The sequence below is a fragment of the Anguilla anguilla genome, chromosome 11, assembly GCF_013347855.1.
Source record: "Anguilla anguilla isolate fAngAng1 chromosome 11, fAngAng1.pri, whole genome shotgun sequence".
Classification (NCBI taxonomy): domain Eukaryota; kingdom Metazoa; phylum Chordata; class Actinopteri; order Anguilliformes; family Anguillidae; genus Anguilla; species Anguilla anguilla.
This window is the reverse complement of record NC_049211.1, coordinates 10,564,557-10,592,376: the sequence shown is the minus strand read 5'-3', so window position 1 is coordinate 10,592,376 and position 27,820 is coordinate 10,564,557. Positions and strand designations below refer to the sequence as shown.

Below are 27,820 nucleotides of genomic sequence, written 5' to 3'. Positions count from 1 at the left end.
ATTTTTACGGCTCTGTGGCACAGCGGCCTTGTAACTCTCTCTAGACAGTAATATTTGTGAAATAAATAACAGTGAGAGGAATTAGAGCCTGCACACTGGAGTGGAGGTGGTGAATTACTGGACTTCTCCAGTGGCGTAGCTAAAAATTTTAATTAGCCAAAAGCCTGCTATGTCATTGTGCTGCCAGGAAGGGCGATGGCATTGCTATTGATGCCATGCTAATTGTGCCAAATAGGGGTTAGTAAAATTCCACAGGAGCTGGATCAGGGCCATTCGGGAGTCACCACCCACCACAGGGAGGAGTGGTGCTCTTTTAGCTGCACTAATACCATCTAATGGCGATGCAGGACTCCAGAGATCTCTCAGTGCAACATGCAGCTCTTGCAATAGAAAACGCTGCTACTGTCCAGGACCTGGCTGCAGCTTTGCTCCTCTGAGACTGGGCCGGACACATCCAGCTTGGGGGGAGGGGGGGTAGAGCAGATGGAGACAGGTCACTGGGGTGACCCACCCAGTCCAGTGATCAGGCCAACTGAAAAATGAGCCATTTTTTAAACCAGAAAGCCTGCTGGCTCAACAGCACCTTCTCCCAGGGAGCTTATCTTCTGCCCACCTCACAGTGGCCTGTGACTGTGGCGGGGGGGGGGGGGGGGGCGGGCCTGTTTTTCACGAACATTCATAGATCTCTCTCTCTCTCTCGCTCGCTCTACAAACACCGGCTCTTGGCAGCCATCGCCAAAAGAGGACAAAAGCCGTTCAGCCCAGACAAGCTGCCGATAACAGCATCGATGGGGGGGAGGGGGAGGGAGCAGCATCCACCCCCACGTCTCCTTTTCGGAAACGCAGCCAGCAGATGGGCTAACCTTCAGGGGCAGACAGAATTGCTAAATAGACGTAATGATTTTTTTGTTTTTAATTCATGTAAAGAAAACTTTGGGTACGACCGTTCAAATACGTGACGTTCCCCTCCACCCCCCACCACCCACCGCCACTCACCCACCTCTAGTGGGAGTCACAAAGAGAGACAGATGGAGGAGATGGCTCTGGAGCTGGAAAGCATTCCTTCCTGTCCCCTCGACATCTACACTCCCATGTGTGGGAACAAAAGTGGTGCTCTCAGCTGTCTGTATTCTCCTAATCAAACGAACAGTCACTACGACTGGCTCCCTGGCTCTGCCAAACCCACAGTGATGCTGGTTCTTCTGGCTGCATAGCAGGCCATCTTTGTCCGTCCTTGGAAAATTAGCCCTAGGTCACAAAGGTTCACAACTTTGATTTTTTTCATGTACGCATCTCCGACAGCGAATACTTAGCCACTTGGTTTTGCTTGAATGTCATGGCGAAAGTATCAACACAAGTCTGCATCGTGCAATGAGGGACCGGCCTCATACCTGTAGCACTTCTCCTATATTGAAGTTGCTCACCCCATAGCACACAGTACCCACAAGTGCTAACAGCACTGCATGATTTATAGTGCCTAAAAAGTTACGCGTTCTCCGTCCTCTAAAAAGTTAACCTTTTCCAAGAAATATGTGTGGGTGAGAGAGAGAGAGGGAGAGAGAGACAGAGAGAAAAGGGCGTTTGAAGAAGACGAATCTGGATCGTTCCCCCGGTGTTGCAGCTCCTCGTTCTTTACGTTTGATGTTAGCGGCACGGCTATGACGGGAAAAGGAACGCTCCATCGCTCAAACCCTCGCCGTGAAAAGGCGGTTAGTCATGCGGTCGTCACTCACTGTAATGAACTTTACGACCGGCGTCTGCTTTTCCGTGACCGTTAATCCAGCAGCCACTGCACTGCAGAGAAGCAGGAGAGAACACAAGGATGTAATGCCCAACGGGGGGTGTTTTTTTTCTTCTTCTTCTCCAGCCTATTCACTTGAGATTCTCCAGTGCAGCGGTAGAGAAAGTCATTAACTGTCAACGAACGCAGATTTCCGGTGCCCCCCCCCCCCCCCCCCCCGGGCAGCACAGACTCCCGTGGGGATCCGCGCGATGATTACTGTCCTGTGTGAGAGAGGGGTTTGCGGAGCAGTGCCTCTTGGGATGTGAATGAGTTGAATGTGTCGGAGCTCTGGAACATGGAAATCGTACGCAGTGGAAGATAAAACCCTGCGGTGCGTACCGTTGTTCCCTCTTCTCTCGCTCGCCGTCCCTGAGCTGCTCAGAAGGTAATGGTCCCGTCTCACGTGGCTACTCAATCAGTCACAAGGCTTCTTTCTGTTCCTCTTTCTCACGGTCCTGTGTGGTCCAATGGCCTCAGGGCATAGACACAGAAATGCAAAAAGAGAGTAGCCCCCTTTTCTCCTATATATTAAACTAATCGCTCATGTCAGATATCAGGTCTGTGGGCTACACTGGCTAGGCCCATGGTCTCGGGTGTATTTTGGCTGTTGCACGGTTTCAAATCAACAGGAGAGAGCGAGACATCGAGGCTGCGCTCTCTCCTGATGGCGGTTGGGCACCACCAAGTCATTTTCGCTGACCGCTGTCTGGTCGAAACATCGAAATGGCAAAGCAGCCAAATAGCGAATCCCCTTAATGAGGCACTTAATCCTGATAAATTGAAATGTTCAGACGTTTAAGTGCTAGAGCATGACAAAAAATCTGCTTAGCGCAGACAGTGACTGGCAGCTCGCCTCCTTTCGGTACGAAGCGGGCTGCTCATGCCCCTCCTGCACCCCCCCCCCCAACCTCCCTCCCCCCTCCCCTCGCAAGTTTGGGTTCTGCGCAGCACGGAACACCAGGGGGACTGCCTCCCTCACCGTGATTAATGGAGAGAAAACACGGTCTGCAAGATGATGAATTCTGATTAAACCAAAAAAGGACAGTGTGAAATCACAGTGACCCATACGTCTATGATGAGTCTAATATGATCATCATTTCTTTGCTGATTAATGATGCCTTGGTGCAGCAGGGAGACAGAGATAGACGAGAGGAGGGTGGGCAGTCGGCAGATAGCGGGCGTCGCTACTGCACCTCTGATACCGAAACCGATGCTCTCTTATGCTAAATGACAATTACATTAACGGCAGGAACAACATTTCAGGAGGAACCCGGTGGTCCGTGACCTCAGGGAGGGGCCTAGACTCAAAGCATCACTGCTGCTGGCCCCCTATGCCCAGTACAAACACTGCAAACGCACAACAAACGCTACATCATTGGTGACTCCTGCTCTGGAGCAGATGCACTTTTCATATCCAGGGGATTCTTAAACACGCTGACAGTGTGGGTATTAGCCTGAGGAGGAGTGCTGTGGGGTCCGCCTTTGACGCAGAACCACCCCCCCTGCCCCCAGCACTATTCTGTTTGACTCAGGTGTGCCACCTTGTGCTTTCCCTCTGTTTTCCTTGCACAGATGTTGTACGAGTGGTATTATACTGCAAGTGGAGGTGCTTGGCGAGACAGAGGAGCCCAGATTGGCCTTTTAGGGTACCCTCACACAGCACAGACTGCCCCCCCACGCACAAAACCACTGCCCTCCCTTTTATGTGACCGCTCTCTTGGCCGTTGGTCACGATCCACATTGTAAAACTTAAATAAACCAGCATTATCCTCATTATCCACTCACATCCACCCCGCCCCCTGTCCCTTCCCCTCCCCTTTCCTAGCCTTTTCATCCATTTGCCCTTTAGGCCATCGCGTGTGTCCCTAAATGTACTCCGTGGTTTAACAGGTTGGGCCGGTGAGGACGGAGCAGTGCGCTCGTCCTTCCGCCCGCCCTGCAGTCCCGCGATCAGCGGGGAGCTCTCCAGCCTTCCTCTTTTCAAATGATTCATTAGGCCATTATTAATTAAGCAATTATTTAGAAATCGCATCGCGGCCCGGGTCTAATTTTCTCGGAGAACAAGTGGGGGGGAAACTGAATATTAGCAGAAGCGTTTCGTGTCTCGAATTAGAGGGTCGACACGCGCGTCGGACGCTCGGGAGAAAATGGAGGCGCTGTCAGCGTCGTTCAACTGTTTATCCAATTAATTCTGTCGTACTCCGGGTCTCATTGTTTTTTTCCCCAGCCTCTGAAGCCAGCGGATCACAATTGAAAAAAAGATAATTATAGGACAAAACAGCTGCTGTGACTGTAGTTGTGACTAATTGCGCAACTTTGGAGGAGTTGTATGAACACACGTGTATTAAAATACACTAATAACATGGTGCTTCTCAGCCGTTTTCCCCCCTTTTCCCTACCCAATTTGGAATCGGCCGTTTTGAGTCATCACGGTGCCACCCCCTTTGCCCGTGCAAGAAGCACAGCTATTGTTTTCCCTACTGTGGGTCACACAGCATCATAGGGAAGCTAGTGTCTATATGAGACGAGATGCACCTCTCCCTTACAACTACTGTTCCCCTGTAGGCACCTAGCATGTTGTTGGGAGCCAATCCAGTGGAGACCAGAGAAGCTCTGGCCTAGTTAAACCCACCTAACCCATGGAGTAATACAGCTAATTCAGTCCCTCCACTGTAAAACTCGGTCATCTAATGACATAGCCCTGGTAGGAACTTGTGATGTCGAGGCTGTAAGGACCTACCTGCACTCAGGGTTTTTACTACTAGAACCATTTGGAAGTCAGAGATCATTTATTTTCATGCTAAGTTTGGATTGCACGTACCTTGCCATATCATAGCAAACCACAAGAGTAGCAAGTGCACATAAGCTTTACCTGGGGGGTTTAAGTTATCTAAAATGTGTCTGTTGGATGGCTCATTGCCTTCCTCAGGTGTAGTCTCTGAGGCTAATTTTGGTGACTGATTGGATGGTTGAATCGTTTATGGTAATTTACAAATGAGCAGCTTACTCGAGTGTACTCTGTAGTGGACAAGGGACAGAATCTCCACAAAAAATATCATTTTATAAATGAATATATGACCTTGTGGTTTATCCCACAAACATTGTTGCCATGTATGTGTGTGTTTTGCTCATATCGAAAGCTTAAACTAGTGATGCCTGCAGGATGAACAATCTAGCCATTCTAATGGGCTAATTAATCAAGCATAAATTATTTATAGCACCCTAACATTTTACTGTGAGGCATTGTTTTTAACCAGTGTTTTCAACCATATACACACACACACACACACACACACACACACACACAGCAACAGTTTTCATCAAACGGAGGCTCATAAAGACTCGTTCTGCTATGCAGGTCCTCTCTAGATGAAACACAAGCCTCAGGACAGAGGCATTCTAATTGAGTCATTTGGTTGTTTTTCGTCTCTACGAGCAGAATTACTCCCATTTAAAACAGGCTGAACCTTTTCTCTTCTTCCCCTGCAGATGCAGAACTGATACGATACATTTCATTCCATCTCAGAATGTATTCTATTCTGGTTCTGACCATTGTAGACATGATGAAAAGTTTAATATATTCTATTAGGACGAAGAGTAAAAGAAAACACATTCAAGAGGCCCAGTTGTACTGAATTATTCAGCACTGTAGATGTGATCGACTACACCGTTAATTCAGACCATAAAGACACCGGAGTAAACCATTTCAGTCAGCAGTAAATCGGCAGGACCTTTATCCTTTATCTGTCCTTAGTCATGTCAGTGCAGCCACAGTGCCTTATTCAATTAAAAAGGTTTTTTCCACTTACACAACTTTTGTTTTTCCGCCTGACATCTGGGAAAGATTTAACTTCCCTGCTCCTCCGTTCATTTGCCTGACGTTTGTACACACACTGAAGCAGAGGCAGAGGAAGAGTGGGACTGAGAGGAAGGCAAGAAGGTTGAGGAGTAAGGGTGGATGAGAGGATGAGAGGAAAGAAAGAGGGAGGTGGTGGCAGTGATGTGTGTGAGAGAGCAGAATGGGTGCTTTCGGCAGTGGGGGGGTTGGGGGCGGGTGTCAGGGAAGAGGAGAGAAGCGCTGGTATTGGTGCAGCTTTTCAGCACAGCCCATGGATGGGCCCACCGCAGAATGATAATGGTGGACGATAATGAACCAGCTTGGCTCACGTTTCACGCTCTGATTCGGAACCATGGGAGGGGTAGTCCGAATGTATAACCTCGAGGGCCTTGAGAAGCTCTTCCATCTCGTTTTGTAACATTTTTTAGTATTTCCTGGGGTACCTGTCTGTGGAGAATGAATTTTAGCTGGGCTGCCAGCCTGGCCTGTTTATCCGTCAGACCGTTGTCGGAGTGTAACCTGTGCGTTTGCGTTGCTCCAGGTGTGACGATGAAGCTGATGGACGAGGTCGCCGGAATCGTGGCCGCCCGCCACTGCAAGACCAACATCGTCACGGCCTCGGTGGACGCCATCAACTTCCACCGCAAGATCAAGATAGGTACGGACGAGACGAAACCCCGCGGTGTACTCTACGACCTGCAGCGGCAGGCCTCTCCGTGAACACTACGCGAAAAACTGTGAGGAAAACAAAAAACCATGTCCGGCAGTTCAAACTGGGGCTTCGTTCAGGCCAATCCAGCGGTCAGTGGCAGTGTAGGGGTGCGGTGTGGACATGCCAAGGCAGACCAATCGCTTGCTGAGTTACAGGAAAGCAGTCGTATCTGTTTCTGTGCTGTGCAGGCAGGCACCGCTTTGCAGACTCATGTGTCCCAATTCCACCGTCACAGAACAAGCTACTCTTTACGACATTAACACTACATTACAATTACTCGGCAGATTAACTTATCTAGAGTGGCTTACAGACGAGAAGAACATCAGTGTTAATTTTAGGAGCACAACAAATGAATAATTGTTTATCGTTTAGAGGAAGGCACGCTTCACCTCTGCGAAACCGGTTTCCAAGGTCCCCTGCTCTCGTAAAAGCCCTGATGATGAAATGCTTCGGGGCTCCCCGGCTCGTCTGGGGAGCCGCGGGATCAGGCCTCAGGCTGTCAGACGGCGCTGCCTTCCCTCAAAGACTAATTACCCAAGGTGTGCTGCGCTCAGTGAAGCGGACCAGTGGCTATCCGGTTCCCGTGGCTTTTGGGTCAGAGCCTGGCCCTCTCCGTCTCCGGGCCTGTTGTCATGCGTGGCGAGGAGGAGGAGGAGAGGCGGAGCAGGCATATCCGAGGCCACCTCTGAGCTGGCGGGGGAGGAAGAGGCCCCAGGCCCCAGCGCTAATTAAAAGCCGCGTCTGTCACCGCAAAGGTTCGGGGGGGGACGGCGGGTCCCCGCTGGGACACCTCGCGGGACTGCAGACTGACCTCTGAGTCGGGACTTCCCCACCAATCACGCGCTCTCCTTGTGTTTCACTGTCAGTCAGAAGCCAGGCCCATTTCTCCCTGCCAACCAGAGCCTCCTTATCCAGCCACACAATCCGGTGTTTTTCTCTCTCCTCATTCAGTGCGATTGACACTGAGATCCATGAGCAGGCGTATCACTCTCCAGCTAAAATTCCTTCCAGCTGTTCATACAACTTTTCCAGAACATCTCACAGCTCCTCCCCCCCCCAACCAATTCCCTTCCTGTAGTCATTTCACCAGGAAGTATCCAGGCTAGTTAAATAGAAAATAAACAACAAAAAAACGCTAAAAGAAGTATGAAACAAACGCCTACAGGGACCACGGAAATTAGCATTCCTTTATGTATCGTTTATGGCTTGACTCCATTGTGCGTTCCCTTTTTACGAGGAAATAATGCTCGTTAGCGCAGTGCAGAATTGGGGGGGGGGGGGGAATGAAATAATAACCTTGGGACATTTTCCATGCTAATGATGACTTGCTTTTACTCTTACAGTACTGCTCTGGTAAAACAGTAGTCAAGTTTTTCAATGACTTCTTTATAATAAGCATGGGCAGATGACTAATAAGGACTTGGGGAGCAGTAAGGCTGTTATGTAGGCTGCCGTGTCCTCCGGAACAATGTTACTTTATTGCATTTCTCTTATTTTATTCTCTATTTCTCTGTCTGTTCAACACTGCGGCATACATTGCATTCCAAAGTCCTACAACATCATAATAATAACCTGCGAATATATTATATATTTAGAAACTCTACAAGCTTTTTGTTAATAACAATACAGCATGATCAATGGGCTCCACTGTTCCAGAGATGATAGTAAGCTGGAAATCCTTCATTAAAGAGAAAAAATTCTTGGTGGGGAAAAAGACACAGTTCTAGTTCAGCCGTTGTAGACAAATTACTTCCCGATTCACCAGTGAAGGACGCAGTATAGCACAGAAGATTAAGGGAATTATTACACAAAGCCTGTGCTATGCATTTTTCTTCAGCTGCACACATTTATAAAACATGCCCTTTTCACCTCATTTACCTCTTATTATTTTGGAAAGTTGGCTATTGTTTCTTATGAAACCAGATAGAGGAAATGAATTATTTATGGCTTTAGTCCATTAATTCTCTATTCTCCCTACTGCTCACGTCGGGACGACTCTGCTGAAAACCGCTAATTCCCTGCTTGACAAAACCTGCGCATCATCGGCCATCAATCCTCCAGGACAGTACGCTGGCTGAAAAACAAACAAAATATTGATTCTGGGGGAAAGAAACGACAAAGCCCTTTCAGCCTGTGCATTCCTCACAGATAAGTGCTCAACATATTTACCGTACGCTAAAGAGAATATTCCACAGAGCAAATGCCAATTAGGAAAACAACAAGATGAAATATTAAAGTATTTACAATGATAGAGGATCGAGGCTACCTAGCAATGATGTCGTTCAATGGCAGTACTCCCGTTTGCTCTTTGAGGTATGAAGTATGGTGAAACGCACTCTTTCAGATATATGGCTTATTAAGGCACTGCAGTTCGCTGCCAGCCTGTTTACAGTAAGGTGGGTCCACCGACAGTTCACTTAGACGTAGATTAATCCAGGAAAGTGAGTGACGTCAGTGCGTATAACTGCTTGTTGCATTACTATGTTATTATTTCAGGGTCTTCCTGGCTCCTGCACCAGTCGAGTCAAAGCCCAACATGCCATTGTGCTCAAAGACTCAAGGACATGAGACAGCAACATTCTCAGACGTTGGCGTCTCCTGTCCTCATTACAGCAGACCTCTAGCGGTGCAACAGGGGGGATCTCTGCCTGAAGCTGACTGTTTAGAGCTAGCAGATTGCAGGTTAACACTCTCTTACAGGGTTGCCCTGAGAGACAACCAGACGAAACCGGTATCGCCGTACAGAGACGTCCTGGGGAGACCAGGAAACATGGGTTGCATGAGGTGAAGGGCCCTATGGCATTTACGTGAAACACTGACAGCATAGTTACATCCGCAGGACAAGGACAGGATTTGTACGTATGAGGCTTCATGTACGATGGACACAGTTAATCCTTCAAAAACTGACAGCCTACATTAGCGAACAAATGGGAAACGGACATTAAATCAGTCTCATCCTGAAAGAGGTTCTCTTGGTCACCTTGAACCAGGACAGTTCACCCTATGAGAGACATGCAACGAATTCACTAGGCAAACAAATTTGTTGGCGACTAGAAGATTCATGGTATTATCTGTCCAGCTGAAATACCTGTATAATAAATCAGAAAAGTATACAGGCAGATGTATCTGACATATTGTCAGTCAGATGGCATGCATGCTTCTTGGCAGACAGCTCTCTCACAGGTCATTGCGCTGAATTCTCATTTCAAGAGAATACCTTCAAAAATCCATTAAACATAAAAACATAAAACCATAAAAATACCATAAATAATCTGAATTTCATAAGATAGCTGCGCTGGCAGGTGGGGAAGGGAGCCAAGAGGCGGTTTTGGAGAGGCGAGGTATTCAGTCTGTGTCACAAGATAGCCTGTGACTCTCCTGTCCTGGCCGCTGTGGGACGGGGGGGGGGGGGGGGGGCAGGCGGGCAGGCGGGGATCGTGACTGGGAAAAGCCGCCAGGCGGGGAGAGGGGGACAGCCCGTTCCCCCGGCGATGGGGAACGGAGAGACCTGTCCGTCACACGCTGGGCGCTGGGTAATATGTCTGATTGGAGGTGCGGCGGAGCCGTTCCAGTGGCTGCCCCGTGGGCGAGCACCGATGTTCTAAACCTGACGCGAGCCGTAACGGGCAGAGCCGGGGCAGCGAGGCGAGGAGGGCCGTGACGCCAGCGAGTCGCTCGGCTGCATTTACCAGATTTTTTTCGAAAGACATTTTTGTCTCAGGAAAAGGCGACTGTTATTGTGCATTTCTCACACGCTCGAGTTTTCTCAAAATAATTACAAACCTTCTCAGATTTTCAGGATGTATGCCTTCTCTATACATTTTTGTTCAGAGAGGTTTTAGGAAGAGCAGTGTGTGAGCGGCGGGGGTGACGTACAGCTGGAATATTTGAGGCAGGCTCTCCTCACACTCTCAGGGGTGGCATTGGCAGTGAGAATGATGAAAGCTGCTGCCTTTTCTCTGAAATCCTTCACTTCATTTCCACAGGACGGGTTACTGCCCAGGGTGGTCCAGCACTGCAATAATGGGACTTTGATTTGGGTTTCAAAGGGCCCGGAGTCGAACACTTGTCAAACCAGGTTTTGACTCGCTGTGAGGATGGACTGCACTCCTTATTGAGTAGATGGTCCCCCCCCCAGGCTGAAGCAATGTTTTTTTTAGGGTACCCAGGGGTGTTGTCTTAAAAGTAAGCGGCAATAATTGGCTGTCATACAACCTATATAAAATTAGTGGAACTTCATTGTGTAGGATACTGGGCTTGAACCTGGAGGCTGAAGGTTCGATTCCAAATGTGGTGTAAAAAAAAGCAACCACCAGGTCGGAGAGATGACTCTGACAAATACTGTGCTTTATTCCAACGGACGTCGGGGAACTAGATCTTTGCCAAGGCAAGCTCGTCGAATACTGATGATTACTGCACTTACATGCCCCTCCTAAAGGGGGGAGATTCTTAGCAGTGGAAAATGACAGAATACTGACCTTCAAAAGAGGAGAAAAGAAACAAGACAAGTTTCCTTTACGCACGAACGCAGGAATTTCCTTATTAAATGCACAGTCAGCTCGTCTTGAAAGCCAGTGTCTGTTAGTCAGATGTTGTTTTTGTGCTGGGCCAGAGGACCTTGAAACATTTAGAATATACCTTTCTACAGCAGGAATGTCTGCATGAGGGCACCTGCTAATTGCCTAAATGCATGTAAATGTGATGCATCAATTAGGCACTTTCTGGAAAGACTTTTCAAGATTTTCAAATGGAAATTCATGGAAAGTACATGTAGTTGTGCGTGCAGAAGTGCACCCGAGGCCTTGATGTGTTCTGGCAGACACTTTCTCTAGGCTTTTTCTCTGGAAAACCATCCTACCTTTCAGGACTCTGCATAGAGTCTGCACAGCAGGCATGCCCTGAGTATTTAGCTTCTTCCCATCTTTATCGTCTTCCAATCTTGACAACCGAGCACGTTTTTGCACATGGCCAGGTGTGTTTTTGTGAACACAGCTTCAAACGAAGCTGTATTACTGGTGTACTATGGCCTTATTGTGATAATACATACACTGCACTTCATTTATTTATGTATCACTTTATAGTTCACAAATAAATTACAGCATAGGTTTTGAGTGAGACTAATAGGCCTTACTTAGCATTTGATTGATCCTTTTTACATTCACAGCACTGAAGATTCACTAAAGGTGATGTTTCTCCCCCCCATTATACCCGTTTCACGTGTCAAACCGAAGGTCTTGGTGGGACGTCTGAGTCATAGTTCACACATTCCTGTGGTACAGTAGTGCATTCTCGGAAACATTCGATTCAGAGCTAGTTTCTCAAAGTGACGCAGAGCGTCCTTAAAGGTCAAAATTCTCAATTTTATGCTCTCTCAATCTTTCCACCATCCGGATATAAGAACGAAAAAATCAATAGACACAATTTGAAGGTGTCTTGAATTGATTGTGTTTCTCACAAATTATGTTATTTGTGTAAGTAAGTCAGGGAAGAGATATGCAATGAATGCATGGCTGCATTTCTTTTTTTATTTTACAAATTAATTTTTAGTGAGATGCACTACAGGGTCTCATGATATTTGTGCTTGCCGTTGTTCAGGGTATATAAAGGCCTTTACATTGCATTGACAGCACCAATATTTCATTTCATTTTACACACAGCAATGATGCCTTCCGATCTCTTCCCTACTGTCTCTTTTTCCCCCAGACTGAATTTTGCTTGAATAGACAATATTTGCTTCAATAAAAATGTATTGGTGTAATGACCCTAAGGGTGGTTTTTCATAGAATTGCCAAGCCTTCCTGAATCAGTCTTTATGAGTTCCACTGGCTAAGTTTTTTTTTTCTTGGGGTATCAAAGCCATCTCTTTTCTTTTGGATCATGTTCAAATATCTTTTGACATCTTCCAGAAACATTCAATTATTGCTATTCATTAAATAAATGGAACTGCCCAAGGTGCTATTTAGGTGTACTTCTTATACATTCTAGCTTTGAAAATCATTGAATGAATGAATATTTGAGTTATGAAACCTGAAATCTGATATTTCAGTCTACTGCATGTGTAATGCAAGATCCTCACACAGAGAAGTGCATTGTGTTCCAGATACGACGCCTTGCAGTGCTACCAGTAAAACTGGTATAGCATATATTTTTTTTAAGATGAAGTTGAATAGGTGCTCTGGTTTGGGTAACCGCGGGTGGGCTCTGAACGACCGACTCAGCCAACGTGTGGGGCGGTGAACGCGGTCAGGCTGGCGCAAGGTGTGAGTGGCAATGACTTGTGATTAGGAGCCATCTGGGCGCCAGCTCCAGCGAAGCGTGGCGGTCTTCGGCGGCGCTGACCCTGTCGACGGGGGAGCGGGACACCCCCAAACGCACAGCAACACAGAGCCCCGGCAACACACGTCAGCAAGGTTACGGCCGTTACTGACCCCTCCCCAACCCCCCAGAGAGGAGAGGGAGGGGCGATAACAGAAAGGAGGGTGGAGAAAGGGGGTGAGGAACACAAGAGAAGGAAGATAAATGAAGAAGTGGCAGGCAGAGAGGAGAGATGGTGGTGAGAGAAAGAGAAAAAGAGACTGTGTGCAATGATGTAGCTGCTTTTTTTTTTTTTTTTTTAGTTTTTATAAATTAATTCCCCAATGAAAAACTGTTCAGGTTACATAGCAACATGTTTGTGACACTACTGTGTCTTGGAAACAGGCTTTATTTTTAGAGCGAAATGACTGACAGTGCCACTGCACCACCACACGCAAGGCATGATGGGATATCAACAGTCCCCATCTGACCGAGAGCAGACACGGTATCATGCATTGAAAAGACCAAAGCAATCACTGCTCTGATGGAGCTGCAGTGGTCCAGAAAAAGGGGTATGAATGCAATTCAATACAGGGAGTACTGAGAAAAAGAACCTTCACTATGAAACAGCAGTGTGTGGCCATGCAAACAATATTCTGTTTTGAAAAATGTGCCTAAAGACAGGGAAATGATCCGACAATCTTATCGTACGGAGTAAACACTTTTTTTATTACGTTATTCTAAGGCCTACCTCTGCATCGGCAGAGATGCCTTGGCTTCCTAGCGATGCCCTGATGAGCACTCTCTTCTTGGCTGCAGTAACGAGAGAACTTGGAAACGGAGCTAGCCAGTAAATAGTTCTCTCTTTTCTCTGGCCCTAGAGTGCCAAATGACGGACAGGTAGAAATATTCCAGCATTTTATATTTCTTTCTTAAAGACTGTCCAACTCATGCCTCCGTTGCCGTGGAAACCAGACCTGACATCAAACGGAGAGAGGGAAGTAGATCTCCGGGGGACCAGGGCCGTTCGCTGCGTCCGTTTGCAGAGAGCACGCACTAAACTAATTGCACTGCCTTCCTCAGAAGATATTTTGGGCCTTAAAACCAAAAGAACAGAGATTCCATGCGCCTTGAACAGTGCTTCCAGTGCCTGGTCTCTATACAACCCAAAGCGCAAGCGTGATGCCTCCTGTGCCGTTTAATGTTATCAATATGGATCACGAGAAAGTAGAGAATGCTTCAGAAATATGTGTCTGATGCAATTAAAAAAAAAAAAAAATACATTGTGAATAATATCAAAAACGGACAAAGTGAGCTTAGTTGTGCTAATGCTACAACATGGAATTGAGTGATGCAGTTGGACCACAATGCTGCCTTTCTGTGCCATGATTCCAACGTGTGAAAAATACCGAACACCCGTCTCGAGTTCTTTGAAACCAAAACCCTGCACGCACTTGTAAAATGTGTAAAACAATCCACAGCTAAAACGCTAAGCCACAATGACGAAGTGCGCGTGCGTCAGATACGCTAACAGGCTCCGCTGTGCGCACGCGTCAGATACGCTAACAGGCACCGGCGTGCGCGTGCGTCAGATACGCTAACAGGCACCAGCGTGCGCGTGCGTCAGATACGCTAACAGGCACCAGCGTGCGCGTGCGTCAGATACGCTAACAGGCACCGGCGTGCGCGCGCGTCAGATACGCTAACAGGCACCGCCGCGCGCGTCAGATACGCTAACAGGCACCGGCGTGCGCGCGCGTCAGATACGCTAACAGGCACCGGCGTGCGCGCGCGTCAGATACGCTAACAGGCACCGGCGTGCGCGCGCGTCAGATACGCTAACAGGCACCGGCGTGCGCGCGCGTCAGATACGCTAACAGGCACCGGCGTGCGCGCGCGTCAGATACGCTAACAGGCTCCAGCGTGCGCGCGCGTCAGATACGCTAACAGGCTCCAGCGTGCGCGCGTCAGATACGCTAACAGGCACCGGCGTGCGCGCGTCAGATACGCTAACAGGCACCGGCGTGCGTCCGTGATGCGAAGCCGACGCGAAGCGAAGCCGGGCTGCCGCTCCCCCTCTCGTCCGGCCGCACGCCACTGGAAAAATGAAAGGCCAAAAATGGCAGACAAACCCAAGTCAGATCAGAGATCAAAGTGTGCAGAGGCCCGGAGCCCTTTGAAGCAGCCGCAGGCCGGGCAGGCGGGAGGGCAGGAGTGCTTTCTGCCCGGCCGGCTCGCTCGCAGCTGCACAGACCCCGCCTCTGATCTCCGGCATGGAGGTGCTGTCCACTGCACCCTCTCCCCCCTTTCACCATGTGAACAATACAGCACCTGAACGCAGTGAAGAGCCGCCATGCTTTCATCCCCGGGTTGAAGTGGAATGACAGTTGAATCTTTACGTAAACAGATTTCTTGAGCAGTTTGTAGGATTTACTTAGAGTTTAAAAATATATTTTTTTTTAAGATTGGTTGGTTTCGGCATAAATCACAGGGATACGACCTGCCCAGACGATAACTGTGTTTCACTCTGACTCTCTCTCTGCTAACACTGATGCTAGAATCATTACTAATTTATACGGCAGAGATCTGAAGCCATTGCTACGAAAAAAAAGTGTTGAAGTGTGAGAACTCAAATTATTGCACATGTTTTGCGATTAAAGTTTAATCCTTTGAGCGCTCTGCAAGAATAATAGACAGCAGCACATTATAAGGGTTTTTCTGTAGGAAAAACATGCCTATTTGAAGGTTATTTCAATAATGGAGAAATGAATTTAACCTTGTCCAACTTTGTTTTGCTGTGCATGTGAGTGTTTGTTTTCGCTACCACAGGCCCCAGAGCTTAAGATGTAAGTCCCAAGATTTACATATAAATGGCACGCTGAGTAATCTAAAAGTAGGCAATGGCTTTAGTAATCTCATATATACAGAGCTCTGAAGATAAACTAGACTCTTGCATATGAATTAGTGATCAAATGCTTTGAAAATGGCCTGAGCCAAGATGTGGGTTTGATAGTTTCATGAAGCCATCTATTCAATCTGATTTGTTTCAGTTTATGCTAATTTGGCCTAAACTGTAAAGTGATAATGGAATATCAATGAGTACTCCCACACTGAAGTCATCTGAAATTCACTGTTAAGTCCAAACAAAGTTTACGAATCTACAGATAGCTGTATATCCATAGGACAAGTGTGTGTAGTTTTCATTGGACTAAGTGATGCAAATCTAAATTATTGAAACAAGCGTGACGTGCCTGTGCAATTTGTCTTGGTTTAAGGCAGTACTCATTATACTGCATACCTTGGGTTAACGCATCGTTAAACAACTTTGTTGAAATGCTGCTGAAGTATTATTTATTGATAATATTCAATAGTAATGGGAATATGTGCCAATGCTCCTGGAAGCTCTGTGTCCACAATTTTTTTTTTTTTGACGAAACTCTTTCATAAGGGACTCCACTGCAAAATTCTAAACACCACTCAACAATAATACCAATACTCAGTCATATAAAATTAGGCTTTCACGTCACGATTCCTGAGGGAGGTTAGTGAGAGATTTTATGCTTCCTGTGATCCAGCTGCTTACTTCGATGCAAGGCCTTCCTTCTCAGTGACATTTCCACTTTGCAGTAACTAAACCAGACCATGATTCATTGCAGTTGTCTGTCTTCTGCTACCCTAACCAGATCATGGATCACCACATTGCTCGGCTGACAATTCAGTTCATGCTACGCCTCTGTCAGTTTTGAGAGCGCCAGCTCTAAGTCTAAGCTCCAGTTTAGATGATCTGCAACAAAAATAGCTGGAGAGGGTGCAATGATGGAAGGGTGTGTGTGTGTGTGTGTGTGTGTGTGTGAGTGTGTGTGTGCATGGGTGCCCGCGTGTGTGGTTTATCTCAAACATGAGTTAAATCACACATGTTCTAGATAAACAGATGGGAATATTCCTCATGAAGCCTTCTCTTTTTTGACCCCTGAAGGAACACTCTTTCTAATCTCAGCCAATAAATGCGTTGGGATGGACTGACGTGTGACTTGTGCCTCTGTGTCTCCAGGCTGTGTGGTCTCTGTGTCTGGCTGGATGACCTTCACCAGCAACAAGTCCATGGAGATCGAGGTGATTGTGGACGCCGACCCGCTGGTGGAGACAGACAAGGGGAAATACCGGGCCGTCACCGCCTTCTTCACCTACATCTCCCTGGACAAGGAGAACAAGCCTCTTCCTGTGCCTCCACTGAAGGTAACCTGTAGTCTCATACAGCATTATGTCCCTACTCTAAAGGTAACCTGTAGTCTCATACAGCATTATGTCCCTACTCTAATGGTAACCTGTAGTCTCATACAGCATTATGTCCCTACTCTAAAGGTAACCTGTAGTCTCATACAGCATTCTGTCCCTACTCTAAAGGTAACCTGTAGTCTCATACAGCATTCTGTCCCTACTCTAAAGGTAACCTGTAGTCTCATACAGCATTATGTCCCTACTCTAAAGGTAACCTGTAGTCTCATACAGCATTATGTCCCTACTCTAATGGTAACCTGTAGTCTCATACAGCATTCTGTCCCTACTCTAAAGGTAACCTGTAGTCTCATACAGCATTATGTCCCTACTCTAAAGGTAACCTATAGTCTCATACAGCATTCTGTCCCTACTCTAAAGGTAACCTGTAGTCTCATACAGCATTCTGTCCCTACTCTAAAGGTAACCCGCAGTCTCATACAGCAGTATGTCCCTACTCTAAAGGTAACCTGTAGTCTCATACAGCATTATGTCCCTACTCTAAAGGTAACCTGTAGTCTCATACAGCATTATGTCCCTACTCTAAAGGTAACCTGTAGTCTCATACAGCATTATGTCCCTACTCTAAAGGTAACCTGTAGTCTCATACAGCATTATGTCCCTACTCTAAAGGTAACCTGTAGTCTCATACAGCATTATGTCCCTACTCTAAAGGTAACCTGTAGTCTCATACAGCATTCTGTCCCTACTCTAAAGGTAACCTGTAGTCTCATACAGCATTATGTCCCTACTCTAAAGGTAACCTGTAGTCTCATACAGCATTATGTCCCTACTCTAAAGGTAACCTGTAGTCTCATGCAGCATTATGTCCCTACTCTAAAGGTAACCTGTAGTCTCATGCAGCATTATGTCCCTACTCTAAAGGTAACCTGTAGTCTCATACAGCATTCTGTCCCTACTCTAAAGGTAACCTGTAGTCTCATACAGCATTCTGTCCCTACTCTAAAGGTAACCTGTAGTCTCATGCAGCATTATGTCCCTACTCTAAAGGTAACCTGTAGTCTCATACAGCATTCTGTCCCTACTCTAAAGGTAACCTGTAGTCTCATACAGCATTCTGTCCCTACTCTAAAGGTAACCTGTTGTCTCATACAGCATTATGTCCCTACTCTAATGGTAACCTGTAGTCTCATGCAGCAACTTGAATCTGGAAAAGTTTGCAAGAGACAAAGATTTGTATGCTGTGCAGCTCCATATTCTTTACATTGAACGTTACTTTCTCAACTGCAGTAATGCAGAAGCAAAAAAGTTCCACAGAAATTCACAGAGGGAATTCTTGTGGCCAAGGGGCAATACCAGCTGCAGTGCGTGTCCCATCCTTGAGCGTTCCTCTTCATGAATGTTCATGACTTTTAAAATACAGCCTGAGACCTCCTGGAGCCAACTAAAGCTTCCTGGAGTAAGGAAGTATAGAGGATGAGAGGATGTCAGGAGCTGTCCGTTTGTTTATTTTACACAATCTGTGCTTCCGATACAGTACTGTAAGTCAGCTCTGGCTACTGTACAGCAGATCCTGCAGATTTTGTGGACAGAAAAGGGATCAGTGTGGTAGTGTCATGGCTGGTTGCTTTAGATAACCAACAATATAAGCTGACTGGATATTGTATGGAGCTGGTCGGATTTGATGTCTTGAATTTGACACGTCCTGTCTGTTTATAGTGTAGGATAATTCAAATCAGAAGAAAAAATAGATAAATGCAGACGTGAAGTATTTTTCAAGAATATGCCATTACCAAATGCTGATTTGTTTTTTCCTCTAGTCTAAATAGTGCATTAAGCGGGATTCTCTTGCAATGGAATTTAACCAAGTTAGTGCATTTAAGCTGCTATCACATACATGCTCGTAAATCACCAATGGGTCAGCAGTCAAATCAGAAATGAATGAGAAATCTTTTGTGGAATCCTCATTTAAACGAGTTAGTGGAATTTAAAGGCAGGACCCATCCTGGGCGTAGCGATTCGCCCCGCAGGCTGGAATGGAACTCCGACTGTGCCATAGCTGACTGTGACTGGCAGCCCTGCTGATCTGTGAATGGGAGTTGCCTGGGGAGGGAGGGTGCGAGCCAGCAGGGTGCTCCTCGCCTCAGCGTGCAAGAGTGGGTCTTCCTCTAGGCTATCAAGCACCTGTGGCTCGTCTGCGCAGCTGGGAAAGCGGCGCAGTCCTCCAGCACAGTGACTGCGCAGCGCAGCTGGACTGCAGAAGGGGTAGACGCAGATGGTGCGTGCCAGTCTCTCTCCCAAACTGATTGAGGATTTCGTTGTCATGGGAGAGGCTTGCTAATACAACTGGCTGTTATTAAAGTAGAGGAAAAAAGAAATAAATAAGGGCAATATGAGAACTGATGCAAACAGATGTAAGAAAAAAAGGCAACAGAGTGTTTTGATTGGCTGTCCCTTTGGACTCAGAGCTGAAGGAACAGTTGAATGGAAAAGTACGGCTCTTGGGAGAATGCGTTTCCCAGAGCAACGATCAATGCTGCAATTAAAATCTGATATCAGCAGAAAGTAAAATCTGAAATAATGTATGGCTTTTCCACAAAGGTAGGAATAGATTTTTAAAAACATACGCTATTGTGGTGGTTCACAAAGTTGGGGGGGGGGGGGGGGGTCTAAAAAATTCAGAAATATACGAGTACATAATGACTAAAACAGGCCCATATAAGCTTGTCATTTACTTATTGATTAGGATGGATCCATCACTGAATCAAGTGCACTACTGCAGTGCGTGGATCCAGTTTCATTTTTTCTTTCCCATTCAAATCGCGGCTCCCATCTCTCGGGTGGCCTAATGCTAAATATAGTGTCATTTCATGAGACGCGCCACCATTTTGGTTTGGCTCTCATCAATATTGTATTGTGCAGCATGTAGCTCTCTTCCAGCTCTCTGTTCTGAAGGCTAAGCGTGGCTTTATGAAGCTCCTCACCCGCTCCTCCCTTCAACTCATCATCCCCCTCCCAGACAGGAAGCATTGATCCAATATCCCAGCAGCAAGTTCCTGTTCATCATTGATCAGGGTTTTAAAATACATATATTAAAAAAAAGAAGCATAATGACAGACCAGGTCAAAATAAACAAGGCCTACAGATGGCTTGAAAACACAACAACCTTAAATCTTTTTAAAAAAATTTTTTTAATTTAGATTACTGCTTCTTAGTAAATTTGGGGAAAATAAAAATAATAAAGCATGACATTTTGAGTTATTTTCCCCCAATATTTCATTTTATTTCCAAAGCTTAATTTGGACCCATTTGTTTGAGTTAGACTGAATTACCACAAGGAACATTATTGTACAGTAATTCACAGTTGTCATGTGCATTATTGTTTTAAAAATTGCACAGACCTTTCCGTTAATAATTAATCACCAGCTATAAAAAGGAATTCGACCCACTTTGCTGCCAGTGCTCTGATGTAGAATCGCAAGCAAACAAGGCAGAAAATAGCAAAGAGACAGCTCAATCAATGCTATTTTTGGAATTTTATATTTATGCAAGGGTGGGTGCACTTTAGTGAGGAGCCCCAAGCCAACTGTCCCTAGCCAGCCCTCCCTGACCTAACCACGCAGATTTAGAACAGTGTTCTAAGACTATTTTGCACAGTTCATATGCATTTGAAACTAAACTAAAAAAATAAAAAATACACTGAATCACTGTAACCCCTTTTCTGGGTTCCCTTTTTTTTTTACAGTGTAATGACCTGCCCTAATGCAGCAGCGCTTAAAAAGAGGCGTCCCTATGCGGCAGCTCAGAGACCAGGGAAGAAAAAATTAAAACATGGCTTTTTATAGATGCATTTAAAGTGAAAAAGACCGTCGCATGAAATATAGCCGGGAGAGGCGTCGGCCGCACGCACTGCGTGCACAGAAGGCTAGCTCTGCCGGTGCAGGAGCCACGGCGTCTTTGCCCAAAACAAACGCTGAGACAAACGTGGCCACGGCGTCCGATGAACCAGAGCCTTAGATACAACGCGGCGGTTTACTGGTGAAGAACAAAGACTTGGCACGTTAACTGCGTGAATAAATACACGCCATTTAAATACTGCATCTTAGTGTTCGGTTGTTCATATGTAAATGTGTGAAACCGTAAAAGCTCACACATAGTGTACATATCAGTAATGTACTTAGTGACCATTATGCAATACACAATAAATCATGAATCACGTGTCAGCGTTCTTGGGGGACCAATGGCTCTATGTTCCTGCGCTAAAACAGAAAAAATATAATGAACTCATTAATTTTTTTCCCCTATTTAATGGGATTCTCATATTGTGACCAGCAATAGGCACGGTCCTGTATATAAATAGCACATCGATAGGACAGTGCCTTCTATTTTTTGTCAGCAGGTGATTTTCACTCAAGTGAAAAATCTCTCATGTCTATTTTTAGAATTCCCATTTTAGCTCAGAGGCGGAGAGGGGGTGGGGGGGGGAGGGGGCCGGGATTGGCTGACAGCAACTGCAGTTGCTCCGTGTGTGTGTGTTCGTGTGTACATGTGTGTGTTGGGGGTGGTTGCACAGTGGCTCTCAGCTACCCTTAAACACAATATGTATTGTTTCAATGGAAAAGGATATAAACATTGGAAACCTACTGAAATGCCTGGCACCGTCCGTGTCTGACAGTCTGTCATTTTGCAGTCAGGATTACTCCAGCAAGGCTTCATCTCCGTAACCATGGCAGTAGAAATATTAAGGAAGTGACAGGTGGGGGGGGGGGGGCTTTATGGCAGAGACCTCAGAAACAATCGCTACACCAGCTAAGACTCAGCTGAGCCCCTCACCCGCAAAACAAGTTTGGTTGCCATAGTAACTCCACAGCCATGAGAAAATGAGATGCAAGTTTATTTTTAGATGCCTCTTTCTTGGAAGTAATCTCTTGGGGGGTTAAAACGTGCACTTTATGTTACGCTTGTTTTGTTTGTAGTCTCCCTTTTAAATTTTTGCTCTTCGACTGATGCCCTCATCCCCCCATGACAAGGTACACTGTGCAACCTCAGCCTCAGAGCGATGTTAGATTTGAAATACCAGTGCATTTCATTTCGTGATCTCTCCTTCACCCGAGAGTGCTTATTTACTCATTTTCTCAAGGACTTCAAAAGTTCATTTTTGTTTACTGAAATAGCACACATAAGACAGTACCGTCTCAAAATGCAAGCCTCCTCTCCATTTATCTTCACTGTTTATCCCCCTTACTTTGTAAACAGAGATGGAGACATTTGAGATTCAGATTTTTGCATATTTAGGATACTGTTCAAAAGCAAACTACAGTTAGTTGCTAAGCTTTGGCTTTCTTATCTAATTTTTCGAACAGATTTTTTGGCCATACAAATTATTCCGGTGCTGACAGCATTGTTCCAGGGTAAATGTAGTGAAGCACCCATTTTATCACACTTTGTTAATGTGGTTCCTTTTTAATGTGGTTCCAAAAAATATGTTTTTAATCTTTGTGTTTTTAAAATATGCTTTTTGGAGTGTCATTTAACTGTGTGGATAAGAACTATACTGCAATTTGTGATAGTCTTTTCCCCAGAAGGGGCGAAAAAAAATATAGAAAAACATAAATGTACAAGAGAAATTTATATTTTTGTAATTACTTCGTTTAAATATTACAAAATATTTCCTATTTAATCTTGATGTAAACATACCAAAGTGACGCCATTTGAAAAGAAATGTATTTAAGACTGATTACTCTCGTCTTAAATCCATGTGCAAAATAATGGCAAATACACACGTTACTGTCAAAATAAAACAAGGAGAGGTTTGTAAGCCGTGCGACGAATGATCTATGCAAGGCTGAAGAGAGTACAGCCCTTGCAGTGCGAGACTCTGACCGGTCCCATGGTAACGCACACAGAAATGGCTGCGCCACACGCTGGGCCAATCACGCGAGCTGCCAGATGGCCGTAGTCATTTACCTGTTATTTACTGTTTAGTGCTACTGCTCAGAGAGTGACACTCAGTAGCCCCACACTGATGACACTGCCTGCTCCACAGACAAGCCGTGCCAAGGCTGCATAGACCCCCCTCTGGCCTATCCCTGCCTCTCCTTTCACTGCTCCGAACTGCATGCCTGTTTACTTAATGCTTAATGCCACACTGTTTACTTAATGCTTAATGCCACACAGTTTACTTAATGCTTAATGCCACACAGTTTACTTAATGCTTAATGCCACACAGTTTACTTAATGCTTAGCAGGCACCCTGATCCAGGTTGATGTATTCCATGTCATTTCTATGTAATCTGCTAATGCGGTCTGATATTTTTTAAGGTTCAGTTTCAGGTTGTTTGCATTGCTCAAGACAGCAAAGCTTTTTGTCTGATCAAACCTGCCGCATTGCTACTACATGCCCACTTCCCAAACCAATTATGCCATACCATGTGACCGTGTGAGTCAGGAGCCGTTGACGGGGAAAGCTAAAGATCTGCAGCCTTGAGCTGGAGGGGTTTTTGGCACGTTAGTCTTCCGGAATGTGCCCCAGCTGTGTTTTTGCGTATCACCTGGTTCCCCTTAACTTTTCCGACCATTAAAACGCTTCCGGGTAGAAGCTGCTGTTTATTCTCCGGGTCCAAGCTGAATACCGATTACAGCGGCAATTTCCAAATGTCGTCAAAAGGCCAACGTTGCATGGAACAGCTGGGGTCGTCTGTGCTTCTGGCTGCTCTCAGCTCAGTGCTTTTGCCAGTGACTTGTGTGGAAGGTTCTGGTAAATCTCTAGAAGACACATTTCAGCAACATTTGATGAAGTGGGGCCTTTTTACATTAGTTTCTTCCTCCTGGCCTCAAAGACAGATGTTCACTCTTTTTTCCCCCCTCTCTTGAATGGATGTTCTTAGATGTTCACTTTTCTCCCTCTCTTGATGTAAATAAATTATTGAACCCCATCAGTTTTTTTTAAAGCTTTTTATACTGTCAGAAGTTATTCTGAAAGTAAGTCTTGAAAAACGTGCGAATGTACAAACCCTTAATGGCACAGAGAATGCTGGGAAATGGAGCTTCAGAGGAAAGTTCCAGAATCATCTGTTTGTGCTGCACACAGTTGTCACATATGTCTAATAAAAGTGAGACAAGATAAAAATAGTGGTACAATATTCGGAGACTTCACTATTATGTTGAGTTATTTCCGGTGTTAACTGTCCCGATGCTAATATAATACTTCAGTATTTACAGGCCTTTGAATTTCATGTATTACCTTTTCATAAATGGAACTAAGTGGCATTTTTAGTTTAGTGGCATATAAGTTTCTTTTTTTAATATATTTTGATGCACAGGAGCCCTATGTTCCCTTTTGGAAATGGAATATATCATCACCAGGAGAAACAACTCCGGTGTCAAATACATGTGAATGACACATACAGTACGTAAGCACAACAGACTTCTGTGGATGAAATTTTACACTGCTTGAGAGACCGTTTGAACCCTCAGGAACCCGACCGCACTGACCTGCCAAGTGGCGAGGGTGTTCTGCCTGAATAGAGGCCATGTATGACACTCTGAAAAGCGACGTGTGAAGCTCCGAAGCAGGCTTTCAGGGGCCTTCGCAGTTTTCCACCCCGGGGTTAATGTACCGTGCGCTGAAAAACGAGCCGGGGAAGAGCACCTTGAGCGGACCGGTGGAGTGCAGCCCGGCACAGCTCAGGGCTTCCTTATTTAAGGGAAACGGAGACGCGGCGGGACCGGCTGCCCGCGCACCGCCCGCGAGGAGAAGAAGCGTGCGATGCGAGCGCGCGGATCACAGACACGCCCCGGTGTTGGCGGCCGCTGTGGAGGGAATGCAGATGAGGGTGGGGGGGGCGGGGGGGGGGGGGTGGAACAGAAGGAGGAGAGGAGCGGTTACTGCTTCCATAATGAGGTAAACACAAAGGCGAAGGAACGGTGGGAGGCAGCGTGGGGGTATCAAAAAGCGCGCAGCTTGCCTGCCGAATACGTTTTCAGCTTCCAGCGAGAGGACCGCGGTCGGGCGGCGAAAATGAGAGAGACCTTAAAGTGCACCCGCTGAAAGGGGAACAGCTCTACCCCCCTCTCCCCCCAGACCTCTGTGCCACACCTGGGGAGGATGGGGGCAGGTGGTGGGGGGGGGGGGGGGTATGAATGCAGTTAAATAAACAGTTTTTCTCGTTTCTTTTCACCAAGTGAAGAAAAAAATAGAAAATGTGGGTGGTAGAGGAAAGGAGATAGAATTACAGTTTTTTTCAGGGGGAGCTGACGCGGTGTAGGATACGCAGATATTTCCTCTTTAATGTTTATTTATTCTTTTCTATTCTATTTTTTTTACACATCCCACATGCCGTGTATTTCTGTTGTGCTCTCATAATTATACCGTACCCTATCGCAGCGGTGATTCCGCGGGGACGCGCAGTGAACGCTCTGCATGTCGCGGGCGGGCGGGCGGGACGTAGCGGGGTTGGGAACGGACGCCGGATCACGCCACGTGTTGGCGGCGGTTGAGACGAGGTCTCCTCCAACGCGATCCGTGTGAGCCCGCTATCCGATTGAAATAACTCGGTTTCCTGAAAAACCGTATACTGTGACGGTGCTGTTACAGCATACAGTCAGTATGAGAGCTCTCATTTCTGAACGTGGGGGGAGGGGTGGGGGGACTATTAATTGTTAATTTGGCAGGGGCAGAAATCCAATGTTCTGGAAAGTTGCGGTTATGTAATCCACGTGGGTTTATGTCAAATGTGCCACAAGTTGCTTTTTCAGTAATTAGCCATTTCACTTCATTTCTATGGAGGTAGGCCCTGTCTTTCAGTTAGGACACCCTGGCTCACTTGCCGTCCTTCTGCATCCTATTCATAAGGCTAACAGATGTCTGGTTGTGGTCTGAGATTTCTATAATCACTTGGTCCAGGCCTCCGTGGTGGTTCCCCTGGACTCAGTGAGCTGGTGCCAAGCCTGGCATTTCAGAGACTGTAGGCAAGGCGGAGGGGGAAGCTTACACTGGGATATCGCTGACGCTCTGTCCCTTGTTGTCAGCAGTGGTAGTGGCAGGTGTGTGTAATTAGCACCGCTTTACGAGCCTGTAGGAGGTCTGTTGTCTCTCCAGTTTCTCCACCTACTCCGCGTATTGTGAACAAATTACACGCACATGCATGCATGAGTGCGCGCGCGCACACACACACACACATACAGACAGACACACACATACATACACACACATACATACATACACACACACACACACACACACATACATATACACACACACGCACACCCTAGGGCTGGCCTAAATGTGTGGGCTACATACTATGAAAAAATACAATCCTGTACATGAAACCCTATACTATACCGAGGTAGCATTATTGTACGATGGTTGGTGAACTTGACTTGCAACTCGGAGGTTGTGGGTTCGATTCCCAGGTGGGACAATGCCACCTGTGCCCTTGAGCAAGACAAATTAGTTAAACTGCTCCAGTAAATATCCAGCTGTATAAATGGATTGTTTGTCAGATGTAATCGGTGTAAGTCGCTCTGGATAAGAGTCCCAGCTGAACGTTTAAGAGTAAACGTGGATGTAAAACATCGGAGCGAACAGGTGCACATTTTAAAAGCAATGGGGCGACAAGTAGGGTTTTAAAGATTCTCCTTTTTTAGGCAAAGAGGATTATTTATCCAAACGTGCCAAAGAATGGCAACACCACATTAAAATCTTCTTAAAATCTACAACAAACATTTAGCGTTTATGAAGGTTATATTATTCACTGCCTTTTTTTGTATACATATAATTTACTTTACTTTACACATGTAATATAGTTTTTGAGTGCCTGTGCTATATGAGACCACTCTCACTCTTTACAAACGAGCGATCAATGCTCATCAAGGATCATATTATGTTATAAAACATTCGTTGTTCTTGGCAGGCCTCTAATGCAGTCTGCGCTAAAATAATTTGTCTAGAGGAACGTTGCCAGCTTTAGAACACGCGCAGCAATAAATGTTCAAATGATTTACATTTTTTAAATGTTTAATAAAAGTGAGAAATCGGCCGTAGCGCCATCCTTACTGGGCGCGGGTCAGCTGGGAGGGCTGCCCCGCCCCATCGCACAACCACAACACCTCGGGTCATTTGCAAGGACACGCTTTTTGGAGGAGAGTAGTCGGTGCCCTCAAATAAGCCGAAGTAGAATACGACAGCAAATTCTAATATTAATAAGGGATAACAAAATTGGTTAAAAAAATAAAATAAAAAAATTTCCCCTCTCTATCCAGATGTGTAAAATCTTCCGGAGTTGCATATCGGACCTCTGCACAGTGTTTGGCGCCTCTGACCCGTGAGGTGTGCGGTTTTGTATGTGCGGTCTTTGCACAGGGAGATCCTGACACTCCTGTCCTTTCACCGGCTCCTCCTGGGTGACCTACTGAGAATGTTCTATTGTGTGGAATGTGGGTAGACTGCAGTGCAGTTACAAAGGCCCAGGTGCCCAGGGCTAACCAGAGACGTCACTGGACCCTTGTGCTGTTCTTTTTTGTGTCAGCCAGTCTCTTGGCACTGAACAGTGCAATGACGTTCACTGCGATTGGATGCAAGAAAGCCTCAAGTTGGACAGTGTCATGCACTGTGATTGGCCAATGGACAGCATTCTGCTTGACACTGTCTTCTACTTACACTGCTGAATAGTGTTCCACTGGACAGGGTTATGCACTGCGATTGGACACTGAACAGCATTGTACAGAACAGTATCATGCGCTAGGATTGGCTGCACATCTCCGCGAATGGCTCTGCGGTTTTCCATGAAAATATCTCACAACTACCTTTTCCTTGTGGGAGAAAAAAAAATCATAGAATAGTCTAACATTTCAATGAGGCATGGGGAAATACAATTGCAAGCAAAAATCTGTTTTGTTGGCTTTTTGCATAGCCTACGCATACATAGCCGGAGTTGCAGTTTGAGTCTATGGGCAA

General features: G+C 46.1%; 1 protein-coding gene across 5 annotated transcripts in view; it reads left to right on the top strand.

The window, feature by feature from the left end:
* acot7 (acyl-CoA thioesterase 7) overlaps positions 1–27,820 on the top strand; it is an 83,043-nt gene that overhangs the window by 47,759 nt on the left and 7,464 nt on the right. For all 5 annotated transcript variants that reach the window (XM_035382809.1, XM_035382808.1, XM_035382807.1 and 2 more), the window contains 2 exons: positions 6,163–6,279; positions 16,679–16,863. In XM_035382809.1, the coding sequence (XP_035238700.1) occupies positions 6,163–6,279; positions 16,679–16,863 (302 nt within the window). The remainder of the gene's footprint in view (positions 1–6,162; positions 6,280–16,678; positions 16,864–27,820) is intronic.